This window comes from Alternaria rosae (genome assembly GCF_020736505.1).
Source record: "Alternaria rosae strain MPI-PUGE-AT-0040 chromosome Unknown BKA58scaffold_2, whole genome shotgun sequence".
NCBI lineage: Eukaryota > Fungi > Ascomycota > Dothideomycetes > Pleosporales > Pleosporaceae > Alternaria > Alternaria rosae.
This window is the reverse complement of record NW_025763571.1, coordinates 1154528-1176376: the sequence shown is the minus strand read 5'-3', so window position 1 is coordinate 1176376 and position 21849 is coordinate 1154528. Positions and strand designations below refer to the sequence as shown.

The window sequence follows — 21849 nt, the reverse complement described above, 5'->3', positions numbered from 1 at the left end:
TCCGGAATAGCGTCTAAAAGGTGGTTTGCATGCCAGAGGCTTCTAGCTTGCGTATGCATGCATCTGATGGTGGCAAAAGATATCCATTATGGGATAGATGTGGAAACTGTACCAAGTGCGTTTAGACGAAGATGATGGCAAATCCGCTATAAATGAGAGCGAAAATCTTGTGAGGTTCTGCCCGTCTCAAGGATCCTGCCGGTGAAAGAGCCTATATGGGCGGGCGGTCCACAGGTGCATGTTGTTCATTCAATGATCCGGGCAATGAAGTGCATCGGGCTCAGGTATTGAGCGCTTACTGTAAGCTGTGCCTCGATGCTGCAGTGGTAATAGTTTGTCGGACATGGGCATTTGTACGCCCTTCTTGGCACTGAGATCGACACGTAAAGTCGCCCTGGGGATGTCGAAGATGGCCACCATCTACATGTGCGTGTATATTCCCAGCGCTTTTGAAGAGCTCGTCAGGAGGCCAGTTGCTTACCAGTGTGTTGTGAAGGAGCATTGACTCTCTAAATACCTAGGTACCGTGACCTCTGGACCCCCTGCAGATCGAGCCGCTGTCCGCGGAACCGGAGGGAAGGGGCTCGTGCGCGCCGTCTCCGCGCCACCATCCCGCGGTCATCTACCTCCCATCGTCTTAGCAGCGATTTCGCATGCATACTACGCTGGTGGTAAAATTAAATCTGTCCAGACATTCGCCTAACGTATCTGCCAAACATCTCGGAGCGATGGACCTTCCTGCACTAGCACCGCGCCTGAATCTGGGCACACTTCCCGACGAATTGATCCTTCTCATCCTAGATCAGCTGGATGCAGATGATTACTTGACATTACGCGATCTGAATGCAACGAGTTCGCGGTTTCATCGCCTCACACTAGATCGGCTATATCGAAGATTTCCAGGTTGCGCCCCAGAGCAATTCCTGCGTACCATAACGCTGGCTCATTCAGCCCACTGTCATGAACTCATAAGCTATGTCAAGGAGGTGGTGTGGTATCAGAATTATTGGAGTCGGCCATGTAGACGCCGCTGCCTGCTTTTAGGCGACAGGCATGCCATTGCCAACAAACTCAGAAGCTCTGGAGCTATTTTGGACACCACAGATCTTTCTACAGACCTACCAACCCGCTTCATAGGATTTTCTTCTGATCACGAAGTACATTGGTGGTACCTGGAGTTCTTTTTGTTCTTCACGCCTAATGTTGAGAAGATCACGGTACATGATGTATGGCAGTGGGACGACCACTCTTACTGGTTCAAGAGTTTGGCCGCCAATCCAGCTCACTTCGGAAATCTTCGATCCATTACTCTGCTGGGTCCTTTACGCCTAGGCAGTATTGTACCGCTTCTCACTTTGCCATTCATACAAATCTTGGAGCTTACTCAGGCCGTCGATATGCGTCGAGAGCCTGGCAGGGCTTTCTCCTGGGATGGTGACGGCGAAGCTCACGCTGATCGGCGGCTGTCTAACGGCTCATCTCTCGAGCGCTTGATTATAAGAGAATCAGACCTACACTTCCCTTCGGCAATGGTCATTCTCGGAAGCCTCAACAAACTCAAGAATTTTACCTATGAACACGTCCCTCATGAACTGAAATGGCATCCTGGAATGCCGCCAGCTATCTTCCCATGGGTCGGGAATATTGGATGGGGCCCAAATACCTCTCTCGAGAGCCTACGTCTACGAGTGGATTCGGTGGTGACGGAAAAGGAGATGTCATCGCTGTGTCACCATGTTGCCGGACCTACACTCGCAAGACTCCGTACTCTGGATATTGGTCCTTGCAATATTGAGACATTCAGTCCATTGGAATCCTCGCAGTCTGAAGACCTGCAAACTACAGCGAGAAGGATTGTCCAAACCTTTCCAAATACTCTTGAATCTTTGCGGATTCAGTGGGCTTATGAGCTAGGCCAAGAATCCAAGCTACAGCTTCTCATCAATATCCTATTATGCTTGGTCGAAGCCGCTGCTTCTTCAGCATCAAGATTGAAACAGATCTATATCGTCGACTGGCCCGCACTGGCAGGTTGGTTTCCCCTCCCGCACGAGTTTAAGGTTCTGAAGCGGGTATACGAACATTCAGGAATGCAATTCGATGTATTCTACGAAAAAATCGAGGGGCAGGAACCACTAGCTATCAAAGAAGACGTAGAGTCTGGTTGGCTCTGGATACACAAAACGGACGCTTTCGCGGTTCATCGCGTCAAAGAACTCTCACCAATAACCGCATGAAGCTGGTTGAGACTGTATTCTTGTACGACTGCTGCAGGCAGCTGGGATATCTCTGAGAGCTTTGTGATTTTTGAGTCGCTTGTAAGTCGATGTAATGTTAGCAGATGATTCGCCGTTATTGCCAACCTTGGAACACGTGCTTGACCGGTCTAATAGCCGCTAAGGCATTAGCGTCCCAACGCGGGGAACATCGTGCGCTCTCTGCCACCCTACCTAACGACCGTCTTACTTTGACATTTGAGTGAATCAATCTCTTGCATGATGCATCCCAAGCCTAAGCCGCTTGTATGACCCGTTTACGCATGCTATCTCCCAGCCATCCGCCCAGGTGATATGGTAGCCAACATGTCCATCATTCCACCATATTCGTGTCCCTTCGATGCTTTGCCCAACGAATTGGTTATGAGTATCATCGAGCGCATTCCAAATGAGAACGCTAAGGACATATGTCACCTTAGTCTGACCAGCCGGCGGATGTACACTCTTTCGCTCGATCATTTGTACAGAAGCCTTTTCATACGACGTCCTTGGCCACTATTGCGTACGCTATGTGCAAATCCAGAGCTTGGAAATCGAGTCCGAAACCTCACGTGGAAGCACGATTTCGACGATCATGACGATACTGAGGAGAATCAAGCAGTCTTCCTCATATGCATTAGGATTCTGGAGCTACCAGAGAAGGACAGATTGATGTCTAATGCTACTGGGTCACGACGCGATGACGAATTTCTCGAGATCCTTCTCATGTTCACCCCGAATGTCGATACACTTGTCGTCGCAGATAAAGCCTTCTGGCCAGATGACAAATACTGGTTCACGACTATAGCGAACCATTCAGATCGTTTCATACACCTGAGGAGCATCAACATACACGGTCCGCTGTCATTAGAAGCCATAGCATATATTTTCCTCCTTCCTTCACTCCACGATTTTACCGCTTCGGACCTAGTGCTCCTCGGCCAGAACAACAACCGCCCAGCTTGGGACCAAGACATTCCGATTCAGACTGTGTTAGATCCCGCATCATCTCAAGTCCAGGAAATCACGCTAAAACGATCCGTTGTGGAAGTGCCGACGCTGAGGTATTTCACCGAAGCTTGCAGGAAATTGAAAAGTTTCTCCTACGAACAAGACATCAATAATGGTAATAACAGGACTGTACAAACACCATGTATGGCATGCGCTGACTTTGCACCTTCAACTTTGCAGATCAGCGCGGCATATACTCTCCAAACCTCTTGACCAAGTTTAGCGAGCTTGCAGCAGCTTTCATACACAATCGCGCAACAATTGAGCATCTCTCCATCCGGGGAGACCAGCAAATGCTTTGTCAGGGGCATGTGCTACAAATAGCGCGCCTAGCTTCGAATATGTCAAGTCTTCGCTCGTTGGATATGGGCTTGATAACACACGACGACGATCCGATTCAGTCTACTCCCGACTTCGTCGCGAAACTAGTACACCATCTCCCACCATCACTAGAAGAGGTGAGCTTTGAGATTGACTGGCAAGAACACTGGGGTTCAAAGGGATGGGAGGGCCCGACAGCGATGTTGCGCCATCTCGCTGAGATGGCTTCTCCGAAGCTGTCTCTGAAGAGAGTTGCTGTAGTAGACTGGCCACCTTTCTTGGGTCACTTTCCGCCAGATTTTGCAAAGCTACACCAGTGCTTTGCCGAGCGCAACATAGAATTCGTATCCATTCCTGCTCATATTGAGGGGCCGGATCCTCTGCAATTGTTGGACTACGTAGAGCCAGGGTGGGTGTTTGTGAAGGTAGCCGATGCGGAGTACGCGTAATCTTGTTTGTTTGCGGAACGCCGTGAGAAATAAAACGCGTCAGACCAATCTTCATACCAAATCCGTGATTCTCTGGTGATTGACGTGTAGAATTCGTTTGCAGGGCTGGTGGGTGGTGAAGGGCTGAACGCGCTCGTGAGGGATTCGTGTGTTTGGCGATGACTCGCGTGTAAGGCCGCAATGTACGTCATGTTCAATCTACAACGCGCCCCTCCGGATCTTCTACTCATAATCCTATACCACCTACCACGGTTCACCAACACTCTCGATAAGCTACAATGGCGCAAAAAGGAGACCATCTATTGCAGCGCCCCCTCTATGGTAAGATGCCTGCTCCCCAGTCCGCACGGAACTAACATTCGCAGTGTTTGATCTTCCCGAAGAGCTATTAGCCACACTCACTCTCAAGGACCAGCCTGAGCAGCCGTTGGAAGAGATACCGATCCCAACACCTGTGACGGCGAACGAAAGTCCCGATACCGTCGAAGACGAGAGCAGCAGCCCAGCAAAGGCCACATCGTGCAACCTCTGTGGGCTCAGCTTCGCATCCCTTGCAGACCAGCGCGCCCACGTCCGATCCGACCTTCATGGATACAACCTGAAGCAAAAGATAAAAGGCGCAAAGCCTGTAGGCGAAGCCGAGTTCGAAAAGCTCATCGGAGATCTGGACGAGAGCATATCAGGGTCTGAGTCATCGGAATCCGACGACGACGAAGATGAAGAAGGGGCAAAGGCAAAGGACTCGACATTAAGCGCACTGTTGAAGAAGCAGGCTAAGATTTCAGATCCAGAATTTGAGGAATTTTCCTCGAGGCAGAAGCAGAGAGGTGCCGGCAAGCCTCCGCTAATATGGTTCTCGTCACCCTCAATACCCGGAAACATGTCGCTGGGCGTCTATCGCGCGATCTTCTCGAATGCGGAGCAGGAGGACGAGTCACATATCCTAGACACTATACGCGCAAAGCAGCTATCCCCGAAGCAGCCTCCCAAGATCAAGGCGAATGAGGGCGGTGTCCCACTACCAGGCACAGATATTGGGCCGCATTATTTTCTCTGTATGATAGGCGGTGGTCATTTTGCTGCAATGATAGTGGCGCTGGCACCAAAAACCGGGAAGAATCACACAGGATTCGACGAGCGTTCGGCGACTGTAATTGCGCATAAGACCTTCCACAGATACACTACACGACGGAAACAGGGAGGTTCGCAATCAGCGAACGATAACGCAAAGGGCAACGCACACTCGGCCGGTTCATCAATTCGTCGCTATAACGAGACCGCACTCATCGCCGAAGTCCGTGAGCTACTCACTAGCTGGAAAAGTATGATCGATACTGCAGAAATGATCTTTGTCCGCGCGACCGGCGCGACGAATCGGAGAACTCTGTTTGGTCCGTATGAAGGACAGATTCTCCGTCACAATGACCCACGCAACCGAGGCTTTCCCTTCAGTACACGGCGAGCGACTCAGAAAGAGCTGATGCGTGCATTCGTTGAGCTTACTCGAGTAAAACAGAGTACTATTGATGAAGCAGCGCTTGCTGCTCTTGATAATCCTCAGAAAGAAGCTGCGACTACCGCACCCGCTCCAGCAAAACCTAAGCCCAAGAAGCTGACGAAGGAAGAAGAGGCTGCGACATTACACACGTCCCAAGTTATACCGATGATCAAGCGTTCGAAAGTTCCTGCGCTTCTAAACTACCTCAAGACAAATGAAGTTTCACCAAACTTCCAGTTTCTTCCAACCAACCATCACACACCGACACCACTACATCTCGCTGCATCACTGAATTCTGCCCCTATCGTCCTCGCGCTTATGACGAAAGCCGGGGCCGATCCGACTGTGATGAATGATGAAGCGCGAACTCCTTTCACGCTGACTGGTGACCGTGCAGCTCGTGACGCATTCCGCGTCGCACGCTCAGAGCTCGGAGAGTCTGCCTGGGATTGGGAGAAGGCCGGTATACCTGCAGCCATCACCAAAGCCGAGGCAGACAAGCGAGACGCTCAAGAGAAGATAGAGAAGGCTGCTGAGAGTAAGGCTGAAGCTGATCGACGGAAGGCTGAGACCGAACGTGTGCGGAAAGAGAGCGAGGCTGAGGAAATCAAGAAAAAGGAGCAGAGGTTGGGCAAGGGCAAGTCGTTAGGTGCACTACCTGTCAAGACTGGAGCAGACTTGAGGGAGGAAGAGATGAGGGGCCTTACGCCAGAAGCAAGAGCTAGGATGGAAAGAGAACGGCGTGCTAGGGCTGCTGAAGAAAGACTGAAGCGGATGCAACGTTGAGAAGGTTTCGAATAATGACACCTGCTGTTGTGCCATTTGATGTCAGCACGAGAATAATACCATTCGGCCGAGGAGGATCACGTGTAGAAAGCATTTAAAGGGCATCAGCAATGCGACAAGCACACCCAACATGTGAGAGCCAGGAAGAAGGAAGACGACCAACAAGGCTGCTCGAATGAATGGCTTGAAAAGAGCGGACCGTACGGAGGGACAGAAGGGGGCAAATGATATCATGAACAGGAGTGAAGGGAAAGGAGAGGCTCATGAACATTGAACACCTGACACTATCAGAGCTCATGGACTATTTCAGTCGTGGTATATATAGATCTTCGGTAGCTGTAACAACACCTACACCTGCACTTACTTCCCATTCTTCATTATGTCAACCAGCGCTCAAGCCCTCACCAGCGTATCAATGCCCATCTACCTAGCCATACGCGTTATAACCGATGCGGCTTATCAGCCCGTAATCAATCTATGCGCTATCACTTACGCCGACGAGCCATCAGGGTGGGAACGAGAAGATTACATCCAGCCCGAATCGTACTTTGACCAAAACGTCAACGAAATGCAAAGACACATATGGATCTACGCTTCTGCTCATTTTGCGCTGGCACCCTATACTCGCTATATGAAGGTCACCATACGCTGCTGGGACGACCCCGACTCAGATACGCGACTAAGTATCATCGCAGCTGATGAGCATAAGCACCTGGCCGAATCACTTGTACAAGAGGATATCGACCATTTTATTGACATGGAAATACACAAACCAGACGGCCAGAAGCCGCGCCTGGTACACGGAATGACCGGTGCGGCCTTCCGTGCTGGAATCCAAGATCCAGTGACTGGTCGGAGGTTCGCGTGGTCTTTACGGGAGTTGAATACATCCAGCCCCGGGGCTCACCCTGTAGGCAGGCGCACTTTGCAAGAAGAAAAGAAGTTGGAGAGAGATAGGCAACAGAACGTAGATCCGGACGAGATTGGGCGTGTGGAGGAAGGCAAGAAAGAGAGACTGGAGCTTCATGGCGGGTTGGACTTGGTCAAGGTAGACATGAGGGTGAAAGAAGAGGAAGTGGAAATAAAGGCGGAAACGAGAGTCAAAACTGGGAAAGTGAAGACGGAAGTGAGAGTGAAGATGGAGGAAGTCAAGGTTGAAAAAACAGAGTAGGTGACGAGCGCGAGAGGAAGACAGGAAATGGTGGTATCGAGATTGAAGTCTATGAGCGAGTGGTCCCAATTCCCAGGATGCTTATACAAGAGCCAAGTAGCCTGTATGTAGAAGTTTCACAACATTGCATTGTTATCGAAATCACGATGTCCTGCCCCTGCAAAGGAGCCGTCTACCAAAGATCTAGGGCTTCGATCTTTATGCCCAATGACGTCATCGTTCTTTGGAAACTTCATTCTCAAACGCCATCTCGTGCTACGACTGCTGCCATCACCAATCGCAACCCGCCCCAAAATGTCTTCCACAGACGCCCACGACCAGGAAATAGACGCGCGCTCCCGCTCAGCACTCGCCTCAACGCGACGTAATCTACGCTACCTCTACGACCCCAAGACGGCGCCGAATGCCGTATCCTCACGTCGCACCCGCGCACTCCTCCGCGTCCTCCGCTCCAGCGTCCTATTCGCGTTTTGGAAACTCGTCCGATATGCGAAATACGTTGCGATCGGGTCACTGGTCGCGACAGTAGGTGCTGGAGCTTTCGGCACAGTGGTTAGTGGGGCGGGGTTCGTGTTGGCGCCAACGGGCATTGCGGGCACAATCTTCGCGGCGACGGTTTGGGGCATTGGAAGATTTGCTGTTAAGAAGGTTAAGAAGAGGTGGGGTGTAGGACAGGAATACGAGGATGAGGAGGAAGAGGCGTGGGAGGATCGGAGGTATACGGCGCGAGGGGTGGATTTCGGAGCGGAGGCTATGCCTTGGTGAGAAAGGGAGGGTGTTGCGATGGACTTGCGAAAGTAAAGACAAGAAAAAGGAGAGCGCAGGGCATCGGCCTTAGATTGCTACGCCTGAGCACGAGATCTCTCGACACCCCGGGTCCTGACAACCACTTCGACCTCTCGCACAAATGACACTTTCCAATTTTCTACTTCTCTGTAGTCGCTACCAAGAATCCCACGAGCCCACTTCATCATCCGTATCGACGCAACCGCTACAAAGGATCATGCATCCTGGGCTGCTTTCGATCCTCCATGGACCTCAACCCGCACCATGGATATCACTAGCACAACCCACCCATCGCGCTATAACGCCGCGCAATCCTCACAGATGACGGTAAAATAAAGCCTCCCCAACGCTTCTACATCCAACACATACACCTTCGCCCTTGAAACTGTTTATGCCCTTGGTGTAACCATGTCCATCTCACACACCACCCTCTCGAACTTGCCTGTTACGACTGAAGAAAGCAACAAGAAACGGCGGCAGATATATGGGAAAGATTGAACACGGGAGGCGGGTGTAGACGTAGATAAGCGATCCGTCATAGCAGGAGTTGAGTGAGAAGGGGAGCGGTGTGTCAAGACTAGGTTGAATAAGAAGAACACTTGCTGGTAAAGCCTCGAGACCGCCACTTGTGAACGACCAGAGGGTGAGGTAGATGTATGGAATGAGGTGGCGTGGGGTCGGCGAGCCCAAAATGGTCAAGAACAGGGTGGTTGGTGCAGAGGCGGGGGAGGGGGTGCACGAGCATGGCGATCTTGATATGGAGACTACATGAGCATTTTTTACTAGGCGCTGGCCAGAACAGAGCCCGACTATCAAGTGGGTAGGATGTGGCGAGATCAAGATTTGGTATCATTCCAGAACGGTACATAAAACTAATTCGACAACATCGCTCTAAATCAAGTAAGATAGCTCGGTGCAAAACCAGCCTGTGTGGAACGCCACAATATGCAACCCAAATCCTTCTCCTTCTAGTGGCCGTGTGAGTGTGCGTGTCCTATTTGTGTAATGAGCGGGAGTAGCATGCCAATCATGACGATGCTTATGTCGCCCTTGGACATGCTGCTGTTACCGGGATATGCGTCCATGTAACCGTTCGCGGTCGGGTCTTCATGCGGGTGTTGAGAGGCTGTGGCTTCAGACATGGAATGCATCGCAACATACCTGCGTCGAGTTAGTACATCAAGAGGCAGTAGAGCAGGGATTAGTGCACTTACAAGAATGTTCCACCCGAGAAACACAATACCCAACCAGTCGCCCATGTTAGGCCTTCATCACCACCCAAGTGGTTGCGTCCGAACATGTGTACGATGGTCCAAGTAGCCAAGGCGCCAGCCGGCGCTGCTAAACTGAAGAAAGCGAGATGTGCCCGCGCCTTTCGTTTTGAGAGCCCCTGTTTGAGAAGAACAGAAGTGAGACCAAATGCTGCAGGGGCCTTGTGCAGCATGATTGCGAAGAAGATGACAAGCGACAGAGATGTGGACTCGGCTGTCGAGGAGGCACCTAGCGCGATTCCGTCGGCGCATGCGTGCACGATGAGACCGATCGTGGCTGCTGGTGTCTTCTTTGTAGGTGGAGGAGGTAGACCAGGCGTTGCGAGAGGCGTCACTGCAGCGCTCTGCATGCCCATGCCGTTGAGACTCAATGAAGATGAGTTGTGCGGTCCACGTGCCAGGTTCGATAACGAAATGTGCATTGGCTGGTATTTTGGTTTCGCGGAAGCCAGGGCTTCTGGCAGATGTTCGACCAGGAACATGAGAATGTAACCTAGTATCAGTGCGACGCCAATGTATGCATGTGGGCTGGGCCCGTCTTCGTGGCCAGCTTCAGCATGCCCGTGGGCTGGCTCGTCGTCTTCCGGTGCGTGCACGCGAGTGTGTCCCTCTTTGTGGCCCTCTGTCGAGTCGTCGTCTCCACCTTTTTGTGGGTGGGTGTCCTCCGCAGGCTTCTCCTTCTCCTTGCTATCCTTAATCTTCTTCAGCTGCATATCGATGGCAGCTTTGTCGCTAGTCATGTCGACGGCGCCCGGCGCCTTGATCGCTCCTCCAGTGAACGAGCTCGTGGCGACATCATCTGCTCTCTTCCAAGTCGGGAACTTGGGTGGGTGAGGTATCTCTTTTTGCAGGCTCACAACCGAGGGGATGGTAGGTTGAACACTCCGCGCACTGTGCGAATGCGCCTTGCTTCCAGCGCTGTACATGGTCTCGATACCTTCGGGGATGATAACAATCAGGGAGGTGCCTACTAGCACACCAGTGCCGAGGAGGGTGATGATGCGCAATTGGCGGGTGGAGAGGTTAAAGGAGAGCGGGAGGATGCCGGCAAGGAAGGAGCTGTGCATATTAGAAATCGATCCTGTACGCTGTAGTGACCAGAAACGCACGCAATGCCCATAACCGTGCTCAAGGCGAGCAGCATAAAAAGACCGTCCCACATGGTTGCGGCGTGTGTAGTGTCGTCCCTTAGGCGGATTCACGAAGAAAAGATGCGCCCGGTACACAGAAAAGGGAAAAGGGAAGTAAGACGTTTAATCGACGCTAGCCATGCCGCGAGTAGTCGGCCGTCGCAGTGTAGTTGGGCTGGTGGTGGTGTTGGCGGTGAGGGTTGGCGCGTTGTGAGGCTGATGTGGACAAGTTGGTCGTATAGCGCAACTTTCTTGAGGCTTGGGAGCGCAGGGGCGGGAGCGACGACGTAGGGCTGCGCTAAAACGCGTCTCCCGTCGCGCTAGCTGCTCCCTTCACTCTGCGCGCTGCCCGTCCATCATCTAATTGCTACACACGACTGCCACTGCCCCACCGACGTCACGAAGACAATCCGCGTCAATCAAGCGCACGCTTCGAATTTACACGGTACTGCATAAACGCCGTCGTTATGGAGCTCGATCTAGACGATTGTAAGTTGCGCAACGGGAGCTGCGCGAAGGTGTAGCAAGAGCAGCGTCAGCGTATACTTTGCTAATATCGTGTAGGGGTCACCAACTCAAATGAGTGCTTTCACATCAACCTCTACCGCACGTCCAACGCGGACGGCCCCGAACGCATCTACGACGAATCCTTCCACCCCAGCTACACATACACGGTCATCGAAGAGAACGAGACCATCGCGGGGTACAAGAACCCCAGCATCGAGCTAGACTTCCGCGCAAACGACCTCAAGCCGAATCTGAAGATCTCGTTCGACCAGGAACTCGACCTCAAGAAAATCTCCCCAGACCTGAATCAGATCGATCTATCACCAGAGCTGTTTCGCGAGTACCTCCCCGAGTCGATTGACGATGCTGCCGGTGCTGCGTCTTCAGACTGGAAACCACCGGGCGAGTGTATCAAGACCTTCAGCCTATACGGAAAACAGTACGAGATATGGAAGTCCTCCATGACGGATCCCGATGCTAGGCGCATCTGGTTGAATATGAGAATCATGACACTGCTGTTCATCGAGGGCGCGACAATAGACGGTTTGGATGACGAAGAGACGCTCGACCGCTGGACGCTATACCTTCTATACGACGTGACGCCGTTGTCAGATTCACAACTTTCTCCTTACACATTCGCCGGTTTCTCCACATCATATCGCGCCTGGGTCTTTCCTACTTTCGAGATCGCTCGTGCCACAAAGCAACTGCCATCACCAGTCGACAGCAATAATGGCAATGCGGGCAAATATACGCCACCTCGTCTGACGCAAGACCCCGAGACATTCCTCTTCACTGATAAGCTCGACCTCCTCGAGACGCCATCAAGGGAGCGCATCTCCCAGTTTCTCATTATCCCTCCATACCAAGGTCAATCGCTCGGAAGCCGCTTGTACGACACCATCTTCCAGGAGTTGGTGAGCAAGCCCTTCGTCTTCGAGATACCAGTTGAAGATCCGAGCGAAGCTTTCGATGCCATGCGGGATTACAGCGACATCACCTATCTTCGTTCATTGCCCGCCTTCCAGGAACTGTCAATTGCTTCCAATCTTCCTCCTGAATCTCTAAAGAAGGACTCACCAATTCCGCGGGACCAGATCCTTGGCAACGGTAAAGACCTTGAATCACTTCGGATGGAAACCAAGATTGTGAGCAGACAGTTTTACAGGATGATCGAGCTCCATTTGTTGTCGACCATCCCACCAAACAACCGAAACCGGGCGCGAATCACAAGGAAAGCAAAGTCCAGCAACGAGAACGATCGGAGGTACTACTTTTGGCGGTTGGCGCTGAAGCACCGTATCTACTGCCAGAACGCAGACGCGCTAGATCAGATGGAAGATGTCGCTGAACGTGTAGAGAAGCTGGAGTCTGCAGTCGACTCACAGCAGGAAGAGTTTGAAGAGCGTCTTGAAGGGCTGGAGAAGCGCCAGAGTCTCGTGGCCGATGAAGCGTCCATGCCCGCAGTCGGCGCGAGAAGCAAGCGGAAGAGAGCAGTTGTCGTTGACGACGACGAGGATGACGAGTGGGAAGACATGGATGAAGTGTCAGTGGCCAGCTCAAAGAGGATGCGGTCGTGAAGGTGATAGTTCACTTCGTGGTAGGGTGTTTGAGTAAGCGCAGGAACATTCGAGGATTATTAGCGCATCTTCACTGTAGGCTACCCTGAAGCCCTGTCCAAAGGTTTCATTCATGACCATAGTTTAGGTAGTATACCCAGTAGCATGTCCATTCTCACCAGACCGGCGATTGCAATCTAATCTCCGCGCGGGGCAGAGCTACCCCACGCCCAAATTTTGGAACCCGAACCTTGAGCTGAATCGCATTGACGCAGCACAGTAAGATCCGTATTGAATCCTCGCGTTGAATTTTCGATTAGCCCAGATACAAGATGCCAGACCGCCAATGCAACCTCACCGTCCTAATCTCAGGCAACGGGTCAAACCTCCAGGCCCTCATCGACGCATGCGCATCCGGCGCTCTACCCAACACGCGCATAACCCACGTTATATCCAAGTACTTCCGCCTCGAGATTAGCCTTGTTGTAAGATTAAACTAACGAATTACACCAGCCGCATAAAAGCATACGGTCTCGAACGCGCCGCCAAAGCCTCAATCCCAACCACCTACCACAACCTCAAGTCCTACAAAGACAAGCATCCTGACGCGCTCGACACCGCCCGCCAAGAATACGATGCGGAACTTGCAAGAATCATTCTCGAGGGCCAACATCCCCGTCCCGATCTCATCGTCTGCGCAGGCTGGATGCACATCGTCACCCCCTCCTTCCTCTCGCCCATCGCCGCAGCCGGTATCAAGATAATAAACCTACACCCCGCTTTACCGGGCGAGTTTGCGGGTGCGCATGCGATTGATCGCGCGTGGAAGGCGGGCAAAGAGGAAGGGCTGAAGAGGACGGGCGTTATGATACATGAGGTTATTGCCGAGGTGGATGCTGGAGATGCGATTGTTACTCAGGAGGTGGAGTTGAGAGAAGGAGAGGATTTGGATGGGTTGGAGGAGAGGATTCATGCGGTTGAGCATGGGTTGATTGTTGAGGGGACTAGGAGGGTGCTCGAGGGGTTGAGCAAGAAGTGAGGGGGGCAGGAAAGGGACGGTGGGTAGGGTGGGGAAAAGATAGGAAGATATGATACCCAGAATGGATGATATAAATACATGTTCGTATGTGTTTGGCACGTCCGATGGCGTCTATCGGGCGGGTTAACTGCCAACATAGCTTGCGCCATGCTCGTGATGCTTTGCTAACGCTACGAGGGATAGGGTGAGAATACAACAAAGAGCAGTTATCTTTCCGTTAGTATTGCAAACATCTTATTGTCATCTCGAGTAGTCAAATTCGAATATCGCGAGAGCTCATTAGCTCATGGCCAATCTCAAAACCACACCAGCAAAGAACGGAGTTATTGATACAGAGACAGATGTTTGGTGTAGTCCAGCTGGACTCGACACAATCTAGTCTTCTCCAAGCGCTTTCTCGAAAACGCTATCCTGCCTTCTTCAACTTCCTTCATGCCCATCATCGCACACTGCAAAATGTAGCCTCTCTATCCTCCGGCGTGGGATTATGCGTGAGACAAATAACCAACAGAATATAACAGCAATTGTCAGCGACCGCGAGGCAGACATAACTACGGCCTTGCTTCATTTTGACCCTAATGCTAGTACGTATGAACCCCGCCACCGTAGTACCTTTCCGATGAACCCAAATTATACCTCTTACTTACATCTAAGGCTTCTTTCTTTCTATCTTAGATTGGCGACGTGGACGACTCATAGAGACTGGAGGAGGAACGACGACGAAGGATGGCAAAGTGTATCGTGACTTTGGGAGGAGTGGCTATGGATGATGATACAAGGGACGGTAGGGCGAAAGTGAGTTTGATGGTCAGTGTCAGAGCGGTATAGTGGAGCGCACAGGGGTAAGAGCAGATGTAGTATTCGTCTGTAGAGAAAACGTCCATTCTGAAAATTCAGATCATATGGGATGTCGACAATATGTAACAGAAAGTTCCGAAGTAGATCTCGTGTCGTAGTGTTCGATCGCGAGAGGCACACCTGGCACGACGTGCACGCCGTAAGACCTTGTCTTTGTGCTCTCAATGCATACATATCGAGTTGCTACGGTATGCATGTCAAGGTTTAATCATCCTTTTTGAGGTAGTTGACTAAATCAACCATTTCGGCCTGCGACATGGCTGAGCTCATAGCTTTGTATGCTTCGTATAAGATCCAGAGTGGAAAGACGACCCACAGACCATTGAAGAAAGCGAGGTAAAGCCAGCTGATACGTGTTAGTCAGAGCCTAGTTTTGCTCTACATAAAGCGTATGAGAGAAATTGAATAGACGGAAGAAAGATAATACAGCCGGCTTGGTGAGGCATAATGGTGGCGTGGTTCGTGCGGATCTTGCTTGTGGTCGAGAGATTAGGAGTGGGTCCGCGGGAGACGGCGCATCCGCCCGACAGCGCATATGCAGGACCAGCACATCATCTCTGTAAGCCAGGAACAAGACATGAACGCATGTGAAAGCCCATAATGTGTGTACAGAGTAGAGAAAGGGTATACACAAGGGAGATGAGATGGACGTTTGCAGCCATGTAGCGGACCAGATATTCGAGCCAGTCCTCATACAACTGTCGAAGAAAACATAGTCGGGTAGACTGAGAAAGACGACATGAAACTGAACCATCACTTACAGGTACATCCAGTTGCTTGTGTCGAGATTGGGGCTTCCGGTCAGCCACTCAGGCGCAAAAGTCATCCAGCCTAATGTAGCGGTGAACCACGTGTCAGCCACATACTCGCAACAACGCAGTGTTGTTTCGTCTCAACAATCCTCGGGCCGGGCCCACACCTCGCCTCACCAATTATGATGGCTTCCACAATTTGCATATGCTCTGTATCCACAGAAACGTGGTAATGAAAGTGTTTGTGACTCACCTCCGTATATCTCCCCTGTGGCCAGGACTATCATCCAAAACCACTTCCTCAACGCACCCTTCTTCTCGTCTTTGGTAAGGAGATAGCATATCCAGCATGCCAAAGGCCCAGCCACGAACACAGTCAGAATCTCGAGAGCCACGACCGTTAGATCCGTACCACCCCATCGCTTATCCGCCTTTGCATACTCCTGCCACAGTCGACTCAATGGACCGGTCCCATAGTTCGCCCCATACAGAAGATCCTGCCTGCCCAGCCAATACACATCCGGAGGGGTAAAGAGAGTGATATGAGGGTGGTTGCGTGATGCAGCGGAAAAAGAGGTGGGTAACGAATATGTGACGAAGAAGCAGTTATAAAGAAAGGAGCCTTCAAAGACGAAGTGGATCAGAGCATCGAAGAGGTGCCAGATGAAAAGTACGCGTGTTTTGAGGACGGTAGTCTTTGGTAGGACTTTTATCGATGCACCGTAAGCGCCACCGAGAAGAGCGAGTACAGCCAAGAGCGATATCACCGTCGTCGCGTCGATTTCGGGGCCGGAGCGCGGGACAGGCGGCGGGGGTACAACGGGAGGTGGCCGAGGCACCTTTCTGCTACCGAAGAAAGACATTGTGCTACGTAAAAGGCGAAGGACACGGGACCACGAAGCGGCTCGATTAGGGCACAACTTAGTTGTGTCGTGGATGAATACGCGCTCGGCTGCAGTTGTGGAAGATAATTCGGGATTCCAGGAACGCTAGCAAGCTTAGACCATGGTCACATGGCTAGGGAAGTCACGATCCAGAACCAATAGCTTCAGAATTCGACGGTACGGACCATGCTCACGGGGTGCATCAAGGTGGATACATCGTGAAATCGAGGTAAGTGTTTTATGCCCCATGTTTTTCCATTTACTGGTATATATGGTGGCTGGCCCACAGCTTCCGAAAGCCTCCAGCACGCGACTCCCCAACCAAAAAAACCGATCAGATTCCCAGGCGCCACACGCGATCGAATACTACAACGCACAAGTGATGGTACAGTCGACACAATTTAGACAACGACATTTTCGCATTCTCTGCTCCCCCTACCGCCTATATACGAGGATTCGGATCAACGAGTCCTGAAGATACTGGAAAAAGCGCTCCAAGATGCAAAACAAACACAAGCTTTTGCGAACCCACAGATCAAGAGCGACCGTCAACAAACGCCGAAACCAGAGTGGGGACGCTCATAGAGCATTACAACCAATCTATGGTATGAGAAAGGATGAGGAAAAGATAAAGATGTCCGAGGAACTCCATAGTGAGACCCAATGTGCGCCGGTGTAAAAGACATGCAAGAGAGCCGACAGGAAGATGCTGCAAAGGAGCCGTCCGAATTATGCTGAATACGACGATCGTCTCTAACAAGACATCGTAAGGAACGCCAATCGCTGGCCCACAACAACGTTTCGTACCGTAGTGAAGAAGATTCGTGAGCGCTCAGTAACCGGCGGACCAGCAACGTCCGCTCCACTCGTCCGATCAATCAGGTCGTAAGCGTGATTCGTGTCCAAAGAGATTCGTTACGCGGAAAAAAGCAAGTGCCCCGCAAGTTCAGGTAGTGTAATGGCACCTTAAACGCAAGCCTGAGGAGTTTGGCCGCGCTCGTTGAAGGCACCACTTGGCATACCGTAGCCATACTGATACTGAGGGGTGTATTGATCCTCGGGTGAGTAACCGGTAAGAGGACCGGGCGAGGTTTGATGGGAGATGAAGGGTGATGATCTTCGAGAAGTGACAAGGTCGTTCGCACCATCGACCATAAGCGGCATGGCAGGCGAGGGAGGACTACTTGTTGCCGAAGACTGATTACTTCCAGTAGTTTGGTTGAGCACGTAATCCAGAGCTCCGTCTCCATAGGCGGTCTTCGTAGAAGGCGTTGTGACATTCGGAGAAGTTTTGCCAGTGGGAGTGCCAAACTGGATGCGAGTCAGTTTCCGTCTAGGCCAAGCTACCAGGGTGCTGAGGTGGAGGTTGAGAACGTACAAAGCAGAATTTCTGGATTAACTCGTTGTACTCGGCAGACTGAAGATCGGGCTTCTCCAGTGTCAGAGCGTCAGGTCGAGTACCGGGAACGGGAGCAGTGGTGGCAGGCGCCTGGATAGTGGAAGCCGGGCGGTCGAAGTAACCATTGTTCATCTTGCCCTGGGTGTTCACCTTGAGTCCGCTGCGGTCACCGAGCGCCGTTTGGGCGGTGGAAAGAGCAGCCGTCAATGAGGCACCAAAGTCATAGCGAGATGCGAAAGCCTGTGCAACTTGCGGCCGGGTTGAGGCCTGGGCGGTGTGCAGGCTGACACGCTTGCTCCTGGGCTTGAGCTTGATGGACGAGTTTGGCGATTCGGCAATGATGGCACGGCCGCTGCCAAATTGAAACCTGATCTCGTTGTCGTGGCCAAAGTCGTCGTCGAACGAAGCAGCAGGCATAGAACGTGGACGAGGTGCCAAGGGTGAATGACGGCTGCGAGGCACAGCGCCGAGACTGGCGGTCGGGCGCTTGCTCTCGCGCTGCTTGACCTTCTTGGAGAAGTCGACCTGGTAGTTCATTGAGTTGTTGTTGTCCCAGTACTCTTGGCCGTTAACCTGGTACCGAACACACAGCAGCAGAGTCTTGGACTCGAGGTTCGCCTGATCAGCCAACTTAATGTTGAAGTTGAATCGGTCGTAGCCGTCGTCCTTTTGCTTCTTGCGAACATCCTGATTGAACTCTGCAACCACTTCAGACGTAGTCTTCCAGTAGTCGAGTGTGAATCGGGCCACAACGAACTTGTGGAAAGACAGGTTAGCTACGGCGATGTTGCCTACCAGGGTTTGGTGGTCAGACGCCAGGAAGATCCGCTCCACGCGAACAGGTGCTGTTTGCCTTTCGTGTGTCTCTTGCGAAGGGAAGTTCATCAGCTTGATGTCCCACTCAGGTGTCTTGGACCGCGAGTCCTCTCCGAAGGGGTACTCGCTCTCACTATCGTAGGTCTCGACAGGCGAAGAGCCAGCGCTGACAGCAATGGGACGATCAACCTGAAGGAAGTGCCTGACTTGCTCTATTTCCTCGTTGAAGTGGACGGCTTTTGAGTAGGTGGGAGTACCAGGCATGCTTGAAGGGCGACGGCGGGACGGGGGGCGAAGGGCAGGCTTGACCAGCTCGCCAGACTTCTTGCGGAGTAGCGGCGGTTTTATCCGCAGCTCCTCGTCCTCGGCATCGCTGCCATCTGATGAGCTGACGATAGTGTCGGTGTTGATGGGGTGGATCATGTGCTGGGACAGCATGATCTCACTGGAGGATCGCGAGTGGGCAATCTTGCGTGCTTCCGCGGACAGCGTACGCGCCAGTGTAACAGGCGGCTGCGGCCTTGGCTGCTTTACGTTCTCGGTTGTCTCGCGGGTGGGCGAAGGTATCCGCTTTTGGTCGATGTGTTGCAGTGCCTGTTGGAGTTCGCGGAGGTCTCCGATGCTGCGGCCACGGTCTTCATCGTCCGAGGAATCAGGAGGAGTCGTGATCGCACCTGAGGGAATCAGAAGATCGTTCACAGGAGGAGGAGACGGGCGGAGGCTACCGTTAGCTGACGGGCCATGGCGGCTAGCGTCAGACCTGATGTCTACGCTTCCGTTTCCTTGTTGGCCATTGGCAGCGGTGTTGTCGTCCGTTACCGTTGACGGCGAGCGGCGGGACTTGGCCAGATATGAGGTGGATGAGACGGAGCGGGGCAACGACGGGCGTTGCGATGTTGCTGGCGAGCGGGGAGGCTGATCGACGTAGGAGTGGTTCCGGCTCAAAGTGGGACTGTTAGTCTTGGATGAGGCCGGCGACCGCTGGGAAGGAGGTGTGTAAGGCATTCGGTCGGCTCCGTGGGATTGAGGAGGCGGGTCGAACGGGTGGTGGTGGAGGGCCGTTCAGAGTGTCGGGAGCATTAAAAGAATTATATAGCGGGCAGTCTGCACCGGAGGCGTAAGCGAATGTACGGCCACAAGGAGGAGCGACGGTCTCGTGCTGCACCTGGTGATGGGGGCTACGGAGGTTGTCGGGAGTGGGCCTACTTACAGATATAGGTGAAAGAACGGCTTGCAAAGCTCGCTCTGGGCGGAAGCGGGTAGGGAAGAGTGCGACGTAGGCGTTCACAGCTAGCGAAAGCTGCAATGACGTCGAATTGGCAGAGATTCTCGATCTGGAGAGGCTCTCGAGAAGTGCGAGGCTTTCGAAGGACCGAAAGAATGCAATATGATGCGAGGCCGGGGCTTCCGTATAAGCAGCAGCGGCGCTCGTACGATGCAGCGCTGGGGAAGGGACCGTGGGCGAGGCGGCGGTGGAGTGAGGAGACGGTAGGGCCGTGTGTCAAACCAAGAAGCACTCGTTGGCTGCAGCAGTCCTATTAAAAGGGTCTCGTAGCTGCGATGGGCCCGGAAGTGCTGAGGAGGAGGGATGGAGAAGAGTGTTGAGGGCGGTAGCGCTGAAGACGTGCAGGGCCGCGACTATTGGGGAATCGTTGAACCAGGATGCAAGCGAAATCGAGGCCTGGCGCTCGGACGGCCGCAGGGATGCAGGCAGGGAGCTGCACCACCAATGCACGCGTGGGTCAAGGCCTTTTAGCTCCACCCCAACAGACCGGGGCACCACCAAGGATTTTCACCACGCAGCCAAGCGGCAGCAACCGGTTCTGACTACTGCGGCGAGAGGCCAACGGGAGCGGAGGCCAGCGCTGCTGAGCTGCTGAGGGGCGAAGAGAGGCCGTTGCTGCATGGCCGGCGGCGGCGAGGCGACAGAGGTACTTGGGGCTACAAGATGCCACCCAGAGCTATCGCCGTGGCGCCAGGCGGGATTAGCTGATGCTTTCTCTGCGTTATCTCCCGACACCAAGCGAACACGGCCTTGCCTGGCACGGCCACAGGTCGAAACGGTCTGTCGCAGCTATATCGCACACAGCCGCTGTTCGCTCGGAGACGCACGCCGCGCCCTCTCTGCTATCCAGCTCAACAGACATGGCCTGACACCAACAAGACCGAGCAAGCAGCCGTGGGGGGGCGCGTCGTATCCAGCACTTGCCATATCCACCCCCATCACTCGATCTGAGGTCAAACGACGTCGGCTCGAATGGTTCGCAATTTGCCAGCCGTTGCCAGGCAGTTGCTGGTCTCAGAAGCAAGCAAGCAACGCTCAAGCCACGCGAACAGGGCCCTCAGCGACGTCCTTGGATGCACGTGCCATGTTCAAGCGAGGCCGGGCTGATGTCATTGCTATCGCAACGAACCCATGGACTGTTTGTGTGCGAACGGCCGTGTTTCTAACCCCATCTACACGTCGCAACATGGCAATGCTACAAAATGCGTCGCGTGAAGCTTTTGCGGTACCTGAGCGATCGGAGCGATAAGAGTACGGCTTTGCAATCCGCCCGCCCTCCCATGAAAATTTCCCCTCCGCGATGCTCAACTCAGCGAGATCGCCGGTGCCGCTTGCCGTTTGAGAAAGGGCGGTCGGGCCAATGCCAATCACATTTCGTAGGAGAAGGGGAAGCCTAGTGGCCATCCCGGTCGCAGTTCTCTGGCCCCTGCGGCGAGTGGCTGCTCGGAGCGACCTCTCACGATATCTTCGCAGTTATTGTTGTTATTACTGCCTCGCTGTCTGACCGTGCTCTGCTGCAGCTCGCGGGACTACTGTACCCCAAGTTCGTCAACGTGAGAACGGCGGGGCTGCGCGCACGTCTTGCACCTGTCGCGCGACAAACTGAAACCACGTCGCTGCGGTGTCGCTGACAGATCGGTCCAGCATGGCCGCCATCTCGAAACGCATTCCATTGGCTATCAAGAACACCGGCTTCACAGCTTCCCCGCATTATCACCACCAGCCCAGACGAGCCTCGTATGCAGCTAAGCCATTCGCAAAAGCATGTACGTGTCGTGGATGAGCTGATCTCCTGGAGCATTGTTCCGCGCAAAGGGTTCCCTGATCTGGCGCGCCCACGCGTCGCCGTTAGACCTCTACAGCGCTCGTGGGCTGAGTACAGGCGGCCTCGTCTCAAACCTGGCGTTGCAGGCCAGTGGCTGAGCGCCTAATTTGTTTTTGCAGCCCTCAGATGAGCAGACCCATTGAGCCTCGCCCCACTGACTCTCTCACAACTTGAACCACGGTTCTTATCTAGCTGAAGATTGCTGTCTATTGAAAGCTAGCACTGGCTCAACCTTGGCTGCAAATGG

At 53.0% G+C, this 21849-nt stretch overlaps 10 protein-coding genes across 10 annotated transcripts; 7 read left to right on the top strand and 3 right to left on the bottom strand.

Moving 5' to 3' along the window:
- Positions 1–576: 576 nt before the first annotated feature.
- Positions 577–2423, top strand: BKA58DRAFT_376194 (uncharacterized protein). The gene has a single exon (XM_046169498.1). The coding sequence runs from the start codon at positions 654–656 to the stop codon at positions 2235–2237; it is 1584 nt and encodes a 527-aa protein (XP_046028756.1). The 5' UTR covers positions 577–653; the 3' UTR covers positions 2238–2423.
- Positions 2424–4141, top strand: BKA58DRAFT_376192 (uncharacterized protein). The gene is made up of 2 exons (XM_046169497.1): positions 2424–3381; positions 3447–4141. The coding sequence occupies exons 1-2, from the start codon at positions 2571–2573 to the stop codon at positions 4034–4036; spliced, it is 1401 nt and encodes a 466-aa protein (XP_046028755.1). The 5' UTR covers positions 2424–2570; the 3' UTR covers positions 4037–4141.
- Positions 4142–4249: 108 nt separating this feature from the next.
- BKA58DRAFT_331585 (uncharacterized protein) lies at positions 4250–6679 on the top strand. Its single transcript, XM_046168173.1, has 2 exons — positions 4250–4357; positions 4402–6679. Exons 1-2 carry the CDS (start codon positions 4315–4317, stop codon positions 6318–6320), a joined length of 1962 nt encoding a protein of 653 aa, XP_046028754.1. The 5' UTR covers positions 4250–4314; the 3' UTR covers positions 6321–6679.
- Positions 6680–6699: 20 nt separating this feature from the next.
- On the top strand, positions 6700–7491 carry BKA58DRAFT_398018 (uncharacterized protein; the record flags this gene model as incomplete). The annotated part of the gene is made up of 1 exon (XM_046171459.1): positions 6700–7491. One exon carries the CDS (start codon positions 6700–6702, stop codon positions 7489–7491), a length of 792 nt encoding a protein of 263 aa, XP_046028753.1.
- Positions 7492–7785: 294 nt separating this feature from the next.
- Positions 7786–8256, top strand: BKA58DRAFT_435639 (uncharacterized protein; the record flags this gene model as incomplete). The annotated part of the gene is made up of 1 exon (XM_046173359.1): positions 7786–8256. One exon carries the CDS (start codon positions 7786–7788, stop codon positions 8254–8256), a length of 471 nt encoding a protein of 156 aa, XP_046028752.1.
- A 494-nt stretch (positions 8257–8750) lies between these two features.
- On the bottom strand, positions 8751–10713 carry BKA58DRAFT_85509 (Zinc/iron permease). Its single transcript, XM_046176048.1, has 2 exons — positions 9492–10713; positions 8751–9438 (listed from the first exon to the last, which is right to left on the bottom strand). The coding sequence occupies exons 1-2, from the start codon at positions 10613–10615 to the stop codon at positions 9246–9248; spliced, it is 1317 nt and encodes a 438-aa protein (XP_046028751.1). The 5' UTR covers positions 10616–10713; the 3' UTR covers positions 8751–9245.
- Positions 10714–11029: 316 nt separating this feature from the next.
- BKA58DRAFT_376188 (acyl-CoA N-acyltransferase) lies at positions 11030–12995 on the top strand. The gene is made up of 2 exons (XM_046169496.1): positions 11030–11167; positions 11243–12995. Exons 1-2 carry the CDS (start codon positions 11146–11148, stop codon positions 12763–12765), a joined length of 1545 nt encoding a protein of 514 aa, XP_046028750.1. The 5' UTR covers positions 11030–11145; the 3' UTR covers positions 12766–12995.
- Positions 12984–13848, top strand: BKA58DRAFT_376187 (formyl transferase). The gene is made up of 2 exons (XM_046169495.1): positions 12984–13201; positions 13258–13848. Exons 1-2 carry the CDS (start codon positions 13077–13079, stop codon positions 13781–13783), a joined length of 651 nt encoding a protein of 216 aa, XP_046028749.1. The 5' UTR covers positions 12984–13076; the 3' UTR covers positions 13784–13848.
- Positions 13849–14686: 838 nt separating this feature from the next.
- Positions 14687–16391, bottom strand: BKA58DRAFT_85379 (Emopamil-binding protein). Its single transcript, XM_046176046.1, has 3 exons — positions 15647–16391; positions 15403–15472; positions 14687–14987 (listed from the first exon to the last, which is right to left on the bottom strand). Exons 1-3 carry the CDS (start codon positions 16254–16256, stop codon positions 14846–14848), a joined length of 822 nt encoding a protein of 273 aa, XP_046028748.1. The 5' UTR covers positions 16257–16391; the 3' UTR covers positions 14687–14845.
- A 708-nt stretch (positions 16392–17099) lies between these two features.
- On the bottom strand, positions 17100–19594 carry BKA58DRAFT_85377 (protein phosphatase regulator). Its single transcript, XM_046176045.1, has 2 exons — positions 17656–19594; positions 17100–17588 (listed from the first exon to the last, which is right to left on the bottom strand). Exons 1-2 carry the CDS (start codon positions 19495–19497, stop codon positions 17244–17246), a joined length of 2187 nt encoding a protein of 728 aa, XP_046028747.1. The 5' UTR covers positions 19498–19594; the 3' UTR covers positions 17100–17243.
- Between the last annotated feature and the right edge of the window lie 2255 nt (positions 19595–21849).

Excerpts from the sequence above, each read along its gene's own strand:
- BKA58DRAFT_376194 (XM_046169498.1), top strand. The coding sequence starts at position 654 with ATGCATACTACGCTGGTGGTAAAATTAAATCTGTCCAGACATTCGCCT.
- BKA58DRAFT_376192 (XM_046169497.1), top strand. The coding sequence starts at position 2,571 with ATGGTAGCCAACATGTCCATCATTCCACCATATTCGTGTCCCTTCGAT. Across the intron at positions 3,382-3,446 it reads CGAACAAGACATCAATAATG|ATCAGCGCGGCATATACTCT; the intron begins GTAATAACAGGA and ends TCAACTTTGCAG.
- BKA58DRAFT_331585 (XM_046168173.1), top strand. The coding sequence starts at position 4,315 with ATGGCGCAAAAAGGAGACCATCTATTGCAGCGCCCCCTCTATG. Across the intron at positions 4,358-4,401 it reads ATTGCAGCGCCCCCTCTATG|TGTTTGATCTTCCCGAAGAG; the intron begins GTAAGATGCCTG and ends TAACATTCGCAG.
- BKA58DRAFT_85509 (XM_046176048.1), bottom strand. The coding sequence starts at position 10,615 with ATGCACAGCTCCTTCCTTGCCGGCATCCTCCCGCTCTCCTTTAACCTC. Across the intron at positions 9,439-9,491 it reads TTCTCGGGTGGAACATTCTT|GTATGTTGCGATGCATTCCA; the intron begins GTAAGTGCACTA and ends AACTCGACGCAG.
- BKA58DRAFT_376188 (XM_046169496.1), top strand. The coding sequence starts at position 11,146 with ATGGAGCTCGATCTAGACGATT. Across the intron at positions 11,168-11,242 it reads GGAGCTCGATCTAGACGATT|GGGTCACCAACTCAAATGAG; the intron begins GTAAGTTGCGCA and ends AATATCGTGTAG.
- BKA58DRAFT_376187 (XM_046169495.1), top strand. The coding sequence starts at position 13,077 with ATGCCAGACCGCCAATGCAACCTCACCGTCCTAATCTCAGGCAACGGG. Across the intron at positions 13,202-13,257 it reads ATAACCCACGTTATATCCAA|CCGCATAAAAGCATACGGTC; the intron begins GTACTTCCGCCT and ends GAATTACACCAG.
- BKA58DRAFT_85379 (XM_046176046.1), bottom strand. The coding sequence starts at position 16,256 with ATGTCTTTCTTCGGTAGCAGAAAGGTGCCTCGGCCACCTCCCGTTGTA. Across the intron at positions 15,473-15,646 it reads CACAGGGGAGATATACGGAG|GCTGGATGACTTTTGCGCCT; the intron begins GTGAGTCACAAA and ends CCGCTACATTAG. Across the intron at positions 14,988-15,402 it reads ACAAGCAACTGGATGTACCT|CTGGCTTTACCTCGCTTTCT; the intron begins GTAAGTGATGGT and ends AACACGTATCAG.
- BKA58DRAFT_85377 (XM_046176045.1), bottom strand. The coding sequence starts at position 19,497 with ATGCCTTACACACCTCCTTCCCAGCGGTCGCCGGCCTCATCCAAGACT. Across the intron at positions 17,589-17,655 it reads TAATCCAGAAATTCTGCTTT|TTTGGCACTCCCACTGGCAA; the intron begins GTACGTTCTCAA and ends ACTCGCATCCAG.